The sequence below is a fragment of the Salvia splendens genome, chromosome 16 (genome assembly GCF_004379255.2).
Source record: "Salvia splendens isolate huo1 chromosome 16, SspV2, whole genome shotgun sequence".
NCBI lineage: Eukaryota > Viridiplantae > Streptophyta > Magnoliopsida > Lamiales > Lamiaceae > Salvia > Salvia splendens.
In genome coordinates, this window is record NC_056047.1 from 26291977 (window position 1) to 26304339 (window position 12363).

Genomic DNA, 12363 nt, shown 5'->3' on the forward strand with positions numbered 1-12363 from the left:
GCTAAAAGGAGAAGTATCCCATAGCTAAGAGTAGAAAGGTGAAGCTCCCAAAATCTGCCATAATGAGACAAAACTTTTGCCTATATAAGAACCCCACCGTCCCCTCCATCCTCCCCACTTTTATCACCAAAATTTACAAATCATAAGGAGCACACCGAAGGGGAGGGAGAGGAGCGATGGGCGGCAATGGCAAGAAGTCAGTCCACAACCGAGAGAAACTACCAAGGCAAGGTAATCCCTACAAAACCAACATCTGCATCATATTAGAACCCATGCTCAAGAACTTAGAGATTTAGTATTTCCACATCACATGATTTGGAACAAAGAATATCACAAGTTGCTTTTAGCCCAAGATCAGTAACGATTTATCATGACTACGGCCCAAGGAAAGATCAAAGCTTTAGCACACTATAGTCAAGACCTTCAACATCACCTAGCTACTGCTCAAATTTCATAACCAATCAAACTAAGTAATGAAAAGGAGTAAAAGAACTTAGCTTTACGGATGAGAGGCAGCCTCGGAGACCACCGGCGACGGCGAGGCCACGAGGGCAGCCGCGTGGACTCCATGGTACAGCAGCGACCCCAACCGGGCAGCAGCTACACAGCACGCCGCTGGAGGCGGCAGACGAGCCCGACAGACGGGGCAGTGATACGGCAGGTCCGACGGCGACCGACCCCTCGAAAGGACCGACGCTGTGAGAAAAGGGGAGAAGCTAGCGATGCTGCTCGCCGGTCCCGAACCTGATGCCGCGAGAGAGGCGGGCGATGGTGGCGCTGCTACGGCGGCGGCGCTGAGTCGATGGCGGATAGAAAGGGAAGAAAAGAGAGATGTGATGTTTATGGGTTTAAGTTTTGGAATTAGTCACCAATTTGGGAAGATGAAGTGATAGGGATTCGAGAGAGAGACCGATAAGTGGAGGGGAGTATATGGGTTGAATTAATTTAAGAATTGTGGCTGCTCATTGCCTAATTAATTTTGGGCCAATAATTTAATTAGAGAGTTGGGCCAATTTCTGATTTGGTGTAAGAAAGTAGGCTAGTTCTATGGAAGTTACAGTTAGGCTGGAATAATTGATCCTTGGGCCGAAATAAATTAAAGAGGGAGAAGAGCAGTCGGGCCGGATGGAATTAATTTAAGAGGGAGGTTGAGCTGTTAATTTGTTCTTGCTCAAGAATTCTAATTAAGTTCTTGGACCATGATTATTTATGGCATGCATTCTAATTCTAATTAAAGTTTAAGAATTTTCTTAAGTCTTGTTAGTAAGTGGTGTTGTTTTTTTTAAAAAAAGGTTATCTCCGCGAGCTAAGGTCGGAGTCAGGAAAAATCAAATTAAGGAGTTTTAAGCTAACGAGGTGGGCTTTCTGTTAAAATCACAGTTTTTACGAAAAGTATTTTACGGGCTTTCTATTGTGATATATGATTGTGAATTTTATGTTTAAAGTGTAGTTTTTATGAAAAATACTTTATTGACTTTCTATTTAATATATAATGTTAAGTGCGAACTTGCTATTTAATGTGAAGTATCATGAAAAGTGCTATTTACATAAAGTGAAAGTGATGTGATTTATATGATGTTATATGTTGCCTCATTGGTGCCTATAAAGTGTAGCCTTTGTTGAGTTTGAAAGTTATGTGTTTGGCTTGAAGATAGAAAAATGAGTTTATGTTTCAAGAGTGTTTTATGAGGAAATGAAAGTATTGAAAGTTTTGAGTTCGGTTTTGACCAATAGAAGTGAGTTTTGTTGAAAGAGTGTTTACGAGGAAAATGAAGCCTTCATTGATTTTTGAGTTCGGCTTTGACCGATAGAAATGAGTTTCGATCCAAATACGTTTACGAGAAAAGAAAAGGGAAGTTTTGAAGGTTATATGTGCGGCTTTTGATGAAAGAAAGCTGAGCTATGTTAAAAAAATGGTTTTATAAAAAAATAAGGTTTGCAAAGGTTATGTCAAGCCATGTTTTGTTTTGAACGTTGCCTATCCGACTGACTAGCAAGGACGATGTCCCTACTAGACCAGGAGTTTCAGTTTTTTTGTGAATTCGGGTTTGTAAGTGGGATGAGCCCATACATTCCGTTTCACCAAGAGTTAGTGAATTCGGGTTTGTAGGTGGGATAAGCCCATACATTCCGTTTCACCAGGAGTTAGTGAATTCGGGTTTGTAAATGGGATAAGCCCATACATTCCGGTTCACCAGGAGTTTCGTGAATTCTGTTCACTATGAGATTAGTGGGCTTCTGTTCCCCAGTAGTTAGTCAGATACGGCATATGTTCTAGGGAAATAGATCGACAGATCGCTTTTGAAAAAGGAAAATGTTTTAGTGTTCTCGGACCTTTTCCTAAAACCTCGAGTTCACTCAAAGAGTGGCTTGACAAAACTAGTTTTTATTAAAATATATTTCGGCAAGTGTCCACTGAGTACACTAAGTACTCAGCCCTGCATATGTTTTAAAAATGTGCAGGTTGAGCAGTGATGACGGCGGGCGGTGTTGAGCATAGACAATGAAGATCCTTCGATAGAATAGTACTTGGATGCGTCGTGTCTCCATACATGATGTCATCTACTCTTGACTCTTCCGCTGCAAAGTAAAAGTCTAGTTTACCATCTTTGTATCATGCACTCTGATATAGATAAATTCGAGTTATTTCAGTTCATGTTTAGTTGTGCCACGGTTTTCCCCTTTCTTCCCCACTTCTTTCATCCTCCCCTGGTCGCGATCAACCGGGCTTTCTATCCTTAGAAAGTGCGGTCGTGACACTTAATTAATTAATATCTTATTAATTCCAAGAGTGGACTTAGCATGAAACGCTTATTTATTATTCATAGAGTGATCAAACTCCAACAAGCTAGGTTCTGAATAATAAAACCTTGTTTCAAGCTCCTCTTGATGACATTATCAACCGAGACTTACCTCGTGTACGATTAAACATAACAGCAATCGTAGCACCGCTAGATATTAATCACCACTACCCAATATATCATGATTATTGGGTTGCGAAAAACCCGCACCATTTGATAAGGCAAATTAGTGCATAATCAATACCGTATGCTCAATGTTAACCTACATTGATTAAGAAATAAATATTTATCAAGACATCGTCTTTCAGTAGATAGCATAAAGACTTGTCTCACTGTTAGAGCCGTTTAGTGTTATACCACACCAATGTCATCTTATTTCAGTAAGGCTTAGAAATATGCGGACTAACATTTCAACCTTTCTCGAGAGGTAGTCTAGGCCTATCTGGGTTGTGAAATTCTTCTTTTTCTTTGTTTAGAACTGACTGTGTTACCTTAAAGTGGATGTTGCCCACAACTGGTGTACTAAAACAAAGACTTAGACTTTGTTAAGTTTCTTATACATTCAAACATGCAATAAACATCCATTAAATGTAAAAACATAACAACATTACGACAAAAATAATTTGTTTTATTCCCTGGAAAATAAAATAAGAGTTTTACAGTATTCAATCACCTGAAAGGTGATTTCTAGTATACACACTCTAACAATCTTCCACTTATACTCAAAACAGCTTTCGAGTATACAAATAAATGTGCTAACACGTCTAATTCTCCCACTTATACTGAAAGCGAGTTGAGGTCTTGTTTGAGTCGAACTCCCATTCCTTCAACATGGTTCTCAAACGGCTCGACCGCTAAAGCCTTCGTGAAAGGATCTGCCAGGTTGTTCTGTGACACAATCTTGACCACTTGTATGTCTCATCTCTACACTATATCTCTTATAATGTGGTACTTCCTCTATATGTGTGTGCTCTCTTTATGAGCTCTCGGTTCTCTCGAGTTTGCCACAACACCAGAATTGTCACAATAAATGGTGAAGCTCTTGGGCAGATTCGAAACAACACCTTAGTCCAGAAGGAAGTTTTTCAGCCATACAGCTTCCTTTGCAGCCTCCGAAGCGCCCACATATTCGGCTTCCATGGTAGAGTCCGCAATTCATTTCTGTTTTACATTCTTCCATATTATGGCACCACCTCCCAAGGTGAACACATAACCAGAAGTAGATTTTCTTGAGTCCTGATCAGTTTGAAAATCTGAATCAGTATATCTCAACGGACAGAGCTCGGCTGCATTGTAAACTAGAACATAGTCCTTAGTCCTTTTTAGGTACTTGAATATGTTCTTTACGGTAGTCCAATGTCCTTGGCCCAGATTCGACTGATATCTTGCCACCATGCCAACAACAAAGTAAATATCAGGCCTTGTACAAAGTATAACACACATGATACTACCAATTGCGCAAGCATATGATATCATTCTCATCTCTTCTATCTCAGACGTCTTCTTAGGACACATCTCTTGAGATAGATGGATGTTGTTTCTAAAAGGTAAGAAACCTTTCTTGGGATCTTGCACGCTAAAACGTCTAAGTACAATATCGATGTAAGCTTCTTGAGATAAGCACAACATTCTCTTTTCATGGTTATGTATAACCTTGATACCGAGAATGTTTCCCGCTTCTCCAAAATCTTTCATCTCGAACTGTCTTGACAACCACGTTCGTATCGATGACAACATATTTTTATTATTTCCAATTAGAAGAATGTCATCTATATATAAAACTAAGAACACAACATTTCCCTTTTCAACCTTATACACGCAGCTTTCATTTGGGCACTTTTCGAATCCAAACTTATGAACAGTCTGATCGAAACACTGGTTCCATGATCTAGATGCTTGCTTGAGGCCATAAATAGCCTTCTTAAGGCCATAAAGGACTTTCGGTCTGATATCCTTGATACGGTTCTGAATCTCTGTGAAGGAAGAGATTTTTGCCCATGTGTCGTATGCACGTGTTCCTCCTTTCAACAAGATTTATAATTTTCCGACTATTGCAACAAATATTACGAAGTATAAGCGGCAAGAGCGGGGTCGAACCATAGAGACTAAGGACCTACTCGAGATTGTTTCTACGACACAAACGGAAAAGTGATCGGCTGCTGCCACGAAACGAGAGGGTTGAGTTTTAACTACTAGACCTAGGAAATTAAACCTAATCTATTCTATCTACTGGGTCCAGAGAATGGAAATTGCTTGAAATATAGATGCATGCATGATTCGAAATTGAATTTAACTTTGGATCACTCACCGAATTTTCTGGGTCAAGCAAATAAGTTTCCTAAAACAGTCAGACAACAGATCGTAAGAAAAGCAGCAGAACAGATTTCCCTAAATAGCTACTGAGAAGAAAGCTGCAACTAACAAACTAAAGCAGATCTGATTCTAACTACCACCAAACTTCATCTTCTTCATGAATCCAACGGGAAATACAGAACAAAACAGAACATTAAACACCATGAAAACAGAGCAATCTCAGATCTAAATTTAAACATGAAATTAAAGCCTAAACTAACAGATCTAAGCTACTGGGTCTAGCAGATGCGAGATCAAGCAGTAAACAGCCATAATCATGCAGAATAGAAACAGAGAACTTCAGATCCACCAACACAGATTCAGATCCACCACAATCCAACATCGAAAACGAAACATAAACATGAAATTCAAGCTAGAACTGCCAGATCTACTCCCCTGGGTCAAGCAGAAAGTGGAATAAACAAAGATTAACCTTGCATGCATCACCTAAACTAACATATCTCAGAAATCGAGCATGTGAATAACTAGATCTCAACCTCTATACTACTGGAAATCATGTAAACATAACCAATTGCGAAAAGCATCCAAGAAACATGAGTAAATAGCATCATCAACATGAAAATAAACACCAAAGCATCATAAAACTGAAAATAGGTCGAGATCCAATGGCGGAGTCGTCAATTCCTCCGATGAAACTCGAGATCTAACTACATCGTCTCAAAAGCGGTAAAGAAAGCAAGAATCCAACGTCGGAGTCGTCAATTCTCCCGTCGAAACCATTGAACTAAGCTAAGAAATCAGCAACTAAACAAAGCTAAGCTAAAAAAACAGTGGCATTAAGCGCCTATGAGAGTTTCCTACCTAAACTACGAGAATGGTAGCGTTAAGCGCTACCGAGAACTTCCTACCTAACTACCATAGCGTTAAGCACTCCCTTCTTCATTCATGTTGGTCCCTTTATATATGGAGGCTTCATGCTCGAATCCCTAGGGTATGCTCTTCATGATTTGACGTTAGTACCCTTAAAATAGGATCTTTTAAATTTGCTCCTTTCTTCACTTTTTTCTGCTCCATTTTCCCTGCCCCGGTAATTGATCTTCATTCCTAGGTCTGGCAGATTATTCACGCACTTTCTCTTTGACCTAGCGGATTTTTGACACTTTTTACTCATTTTCTGCTCATTTTGCATCTGCTCGGTCAATTTGCAGCATCTACTTTACCCAGCAAATATCTGCACACTTAATCTCAAATTTGCGCATCATCTTCCCAAAAAGGCATGTAATATTACCAAAACCAATGCATGAAATGAGCCTTATCACTCTGCATTCCCTGTAACTCTATCTGCTTCCAACTGAAGGTCTTCCAATTCCTTTGTGTAGAGGCCATAAATAATAGAATAGTTGTTCTCATTCAAAGTACGTGGACTAGGAATTGGAAGACCTTCAGTTGGAAGCAGATAAAGTTACAGGGAATGCAGAGATTCAGGACCGTATTAGGGATATAAGACCGAAAGTCCTTTTCTACAGCACATCAGAGAAGGTGTTCTATGGACAGAAATCACGCCTGAAACACCTTCTGCAGAGCGACAGGAATACAACTTTCTTCCACTCTCTAGTCAAGAGAAACAACTCGAGAAACATGATCACCCTCCTCTATAGAGAAGATGGTTCAATGTCAAAGGACAAGGATGAAATCATCGACAGTTTCGTGCAATACTACAAGGGACTCCTGGGAACCGAAGGAGTTGTCCAGCCACTGAGGACTGAGGTTCTTGACAGAGGATACATACTTGATGATGAAGACAATAAAGGCCTCATCCGAGAGGTGACCACAGAGGAGATCAAGAAAGCTCTTTTTAACATTAGTATCGATAAGTCGCCGAGATCGGACGGTTACACTTCAGCCTTCTACAGGAGGCATTGGGAGTTCATTGGGAGAGACTTGGTCAGTGCGGTAAAGGAGTTCTTCTCCACAGGAAAGCTTCTAAAAAGCCTCAACACGACAACCATTTCTCTCATCCTGAAGAGCTCCACGAACCCCAGAGTCAGCGACTACAGACCGATTGCCTGCTGTAATGTGGTCTACAAGGTGATCACAAAAATCATTTCAAGGCGGCTTGAGCTGCTCCTTCCCAAGATGATTAGCCCAGCCCAGTTGGCTTTCATCTCAGGGCGGAGCATCATGGCCAACATTTACCTTGCAGAGGAGATAATGAGAGGCTACACAGTCAAGAGAGGGCCACCAAGGCTCAACTTCCACCCTTCTTTTATCCACCTAATCATGAAGTGTGTCACGTCACCATCATACACGGTCATGGTGAATGGTAGCCACCATGGCTACTTCAGAGGTAAAAGGGGTCTCAGGCAGGGAGACCCCATGTCTACTTCTCTGTTTGTCTTTTGCATGGAATATCTGTCTCGGTTGCTCCTTTCTCGCACTTCTAGGGATTTCATTTTCCATTATAAATGCGGGTGAGCGGGCATTACTCACCTTACTTTTGCAGATGACCTACTTCTGTTCGGCAGGGGAGACTTGATTTCTATGCAGATTTTGGCAGATACCATGGAGGAGTTTTCGGCATGCTCACGGCTTGGGATCGATCATGGCAAGTCTAACATGTTTATTGCAGGCACCATCAAAGTTCCCAAGAAGAATTTGTTGCAAGTGTTTGGCTTCCCACAAGTCACCCTACCAATCATGTATTTGGCCATTCCACTCGCATCGAAGAGACTTGCTACATCAGACTATGGTCAACTGATCGACAAGCTGGCAGACAAAATAAAAAAATGGCCTAGTAAGACTCTTTCTTTTCAGGATGTTTGGAACTGTTCACGTCTGTCTTGCAGGGCGTGGAAGTATACTGGGTCCAAGCCTTTCCGTTACCTGGCACAGTCATTGAGAAGCTTATTGGGATTGCCCGTACTTTCCTTTGAGGGAAGAAGTATGGTCAAGTTGCATGGGATGATGTTTGCAAGCCGAAGAAGGAAGGAGTTCTGGGAGTCAAAAACCTCAAGGCGATCCTCTGGAATATTCACTCGAAGAAGGACTCTTTCTGGATTCGACGGATTCATGTAGAATATATCAGGAATGGTTCTATCTGGGATTGGACAACGCACAAGAAGAACAACTCCATGCTCATCAACAAGCTCCTAACCATTTGGGATTAGATGTTGGACAGATGCATCCGAGACGAGATCACGGCACTCTGGAGAACTTGGTTCGCAGGGAAAGGAGTTCACGAGGCATATGAGTAGTTTAGGCCGAGAGGTGAGAGATGGGTTTTGGCTAAGTATGTTTGGAAGGACATTGTCCCTCCTAAGTACTCGTTCATTATTGGGCTCGCTCTTCGAGGATGCTTCTCCACACAGGATCACCTCTATTTCTTGGAGAACTTGGACTCTACTTGTCAGATTTGTCGCAGGGAGGAAGAATTAGCAGACCATCTTTTCTTTAAGTGCACGAAGACCTGGGCAGTTTGGGGGAAGATCATGCTCTAGCTTGGTATTGCGTGGAGATCGACGGCGATTAGGAGTGTCATCAAATGGGCAGGACGGCAGATACGAGGTTCACAGATTGTACAGATGGCGAAGAGGGTTGCTCTCATGGCTTCTGTAGCGATCATTTGGAGGACTCGGAACAAGATTATCTTCGATGGGAAAGCTTGGGACACAGCTAGGGTCATCTTTGAGATCAAAGAAGCCACCTACAACATCTTGTACTCACACTTCCCACATGATTAGGATCTTCTTCACCTACCAGACAGATGATGATGGGTACACAGGGTTTGGATGTTTTGGTGTTCGACACATTTTGAGTCACTCTTCAGGGTACTCTTTTTGCCCTTGGGGAGTTTTATTCCATGGGGTTTTATCCCCAAGGGGTTTTAACGAGGCCTGCCTACTCTAGGTTTCGATGGGTGATTTGAACTGTGTTCGATCTTGTTGGGGCCCTGCCCTTTATTTCTAGCATCTTGGTTGTTACCATGTTTCTTTGTACTAGTCGTCTTGTGGCTTTTCACTTGTTCTTTCCTCGGGTATACCCAAGTGTATGATGTAAAAGTTTGGTTTGGTTATATTTAATTCATTTATTCATCAAAAAAAAAGAACACAACATTTCATTTTTCAACCTTCTTGTAAACACAACTTTCATTTGGGCACTTTTCGAATCCAAACTTCTGAACAATTTGATCGAAACAATGGTTCCATGATCTAGATGCTTGCTTGAGACCATAAATGGCTTTCTTAAGCTTCCAAACCATGTGTTCCTTGCCCTGCACGGCGTATCCTTCGGGTTGTTCAATATAGATGGTCTCCTCAAGACTACCGTTGCAGAATGCAGTCTTAATGTCCATCTGCCACACTTCCCAATCCATGTAAGCTGCTATAGACAAAAGTATACAGATCGATTTTAGCATGGCTACTGGGGAGAATGTTTCGTCGTAATCGACACCTTCCTATTGGGTATACCCCCATAGCCACTTGTCTTGCTTTAAAGACTTCAACTCGTCCATCGGGTCCACGTTTACGTTTGTATATCCACTTGCTCCCAATGGAAATACAGCCTTCGGGTAGGGCAGACAAATCGTAGACATCCTTGTCTACCATTGATTGTAGTTCTGAATCCATTGCTTTCACCCATTCGCAATGATCGGCATCCATCTGCGCATCTGCAAAAATTCTAGGGATCCAATACATTGCTGTCTGAAGAGTGATCCATAGATTCTCCTAAACCAATGTATCTATAGGGTTCACGAGAAACCCTGCCATTGCGACGCGGCACTACAACATTTTGAGTAGAGGTTGAAATTTTTGGAATTGTTTGTACACTTGGTACTTGTTCTTGGTTAATTGAACTTGTGACAGAATTTAGCTCGTCAAGAGCCACTTCACTGATGGGGCTATGATTCATAACAAAGTCTTCCTCTAAGAATGTCGCGTGAGTACCCACAATGACTTTCTTATCTCGGAGAATACATAATTCATAGGCTTTCAGTCCTCTAGGGTAACCAATAAACAAACATACCTCTGTCATTGATTCCAGCTTAGTTGGATCCTTTTCCAATACATGAGCCGGACACCCCCATACCTTGCGATGTTCTAGATTGGGCTCGCGCCCAGTCCACAACTCATATAGAGTAGTAGGAACAAATTTTGTTAGTAAATTGTCATATATAACACTCGTAGAAATCAAGGCATATCCACAAAATGAAATTGGTAACCATGCATAACTCATCATCAATCGGACCATGTTTAAAAAGGTCATATTCCTTCTTTCAGCTACGCCGTTCTGCTGGGGCGTGCCCGGCGCAGTCAATTGGGATTCAACTCCCGCTACTGATAAGTAGTCCAAAAACTCGGCACTAAGGTATTTGCCTCCATCATCGATCAGACCATGTTTAACAAGGTCCTATACCTTCTTTCAGCTACGCCGTTCTGCTGGGGCATGCCCGGCGCAGTCAATTGGGATTCAATTCCTGCCATGCCTTCTAAGAAGGATTCACACGTTTGAAACGACTCTTTTTCTAGACCTTTGATAAGGTATTGGTCCACTAGAGAATGAATCATTCTTTGGTTGGCATGACCAAGTCTGAGGTGCCATAAGTACGTTTCGTTAATTAAACTTGAAGGTACTTTTCTTTTCCTTGAAATTATCGATGTTGTATTGAGTTCTGAATTGCGTTTGTTAAATTGTGTAGAAGTAATTGTGTACAAATTGTTTTCCATGATACCACGACAGATATAAGAACCATCTTTCTTAATAACGCAATTGTCATTAAAAGAAATCGAATATCCATCAAAAACTAATTTAGAAACTGAAATTAAATTTCTTCTAAAAGAAGGTATCAACAAAATATTCTTCAAAATAAAAAATCTATCACTACTAAAATGTAAATAAACGTCTCCCACTGCAACGGCCGCCACTTTGGTAGCGTCGCCTAGCTGGACTTGGATCTCACTATCATGTAGTCGTCTTGTAATCTGTATTAAGTCAGGATCAAAATAAATGTGACCAGTGGCTCCGGTGTCAATAACTCAAGTATGAGTAGATGTAGAAGCCAAACATAACTACCACTAGAGCTTGGTGCATACCTGTAGCCTTGCCCTTCTTAGGGCAGTCTGGCTTCTAATGCCCCTCCACTCCACACTTGAAGCACTTTCCAGTTTGCTTCTTGTTGACCTTCTTCTTCTTTCCCTTAGCAGTCTTAGCAACAACATGGTCCGACACTTTCTTCTTTCCTACGCTAGGCTTAGAGCCAGAGGAATGAGACGCCAAACTCATCATCGCCACTTTAGCTTAGACCATGAAGTTCAATCAACAACTCTGTCAAGGTGTAGTTCCTTTTGTTCATCTCAAAGTTGAACTTGAACTGCTGAAAGCTAGGGGGAAGACTCTGAAGGAAGATAGTAAGGGACTCGGGATCGATGGTGTAGCGCCCCAAAAATGGTCCTAGAAAGAAATTTGTTATTCTGATTGAGAGATTGAAGAATCGAGGCTTGCGGTGAAAGATATAATATAAAAAAATAGTGACAATTAATAAATATGAATGATAAATTTTGTAAGTATGTTATACTGTGAGCAGCATGAATTAAAGTGTATATATGACTAAAGTGTATATATGACTTAGAATGAATAAAAATATTATTGTTTGAATTTTAAGTTACCGATATGACCAAAGTTATAAAGAAATTATGTCCTAAATGTTTACTTAGCCCTAAATGTTTACTTAGCCCTAAATGAAAGGAGCGAATTTTTTATGTATTATTAGGAGATAAATTAGCCCTAAATGTTTACTTAATATGTAAAAAGTTATAGTGAAATCAAGAAAAATGTACTCCATTCTTCTTACATAAAATAGTGCCACTTGGCAAATGAAAATAGCACATAATAATATAATAGTTGGAGGACACATTTAAATACACTTAAAAACACCGTTCTTCCTCAATCTTCATCATCTAAGATCGGCACTTTTCCTCTCCCAACTCCAAGTTTTATTATTTGATTCTAAATTCCAATACATGATGATATGATGATACAACGTGTATATAAGGCATTATTGAGGGTTTGGAGAGTGTGGGATTGAGGGGAAGCTGGAACGGCAATCCCTCCTCCATTACACATGGCATTTTTCTTCTTCAATTTAGTGTGCTCGTTGGCTAATCACTTCTATCACATTTCAATAGAGCATAAATTAATAAATTCATGAGTTTATGAACCCTAAGGTTCTGCCTTTCATATTTTGAGATTTAAG

General features: G+C 40.8%; 1 protein-coding gene across 1 annotated transcript; it reads left to right on the forward strand.

Annotated features, from left to right (window-relative positions):
* Positions 1–1262: 1262 nt before the first annotated feature.
* On the forward strand, positions 1263–9139 carry LOC121771013. Its single transcript, XM_042167811.1, has 2 exons — positions 1263–1356; positions 6641–9139. The coding sequence occupies exon 2, from the start codon at positions 6753–6755 to the stop codon at positions 7587–7589; it is 837 nt and encodes a 278-aa protein (XP_042023745.1). The 5' UTR covers positions 1263–1356; positions 6641–6752; the 3' UTR covers positions 7590–9139.
* The last annotated feature ends 3224 nt before the right edge of the window (positions 9140–12363 follow it).

Bases quoted from the DNA above. Each gene is read 5' to 3' on its own strand.
- LOC121771013 (XM_042167811.1), top strand. From the start codon at position 6,753: ATGATCACCCTCCTCTATAGAGAAGATGGTTCAATGTCAAAGGACAAG.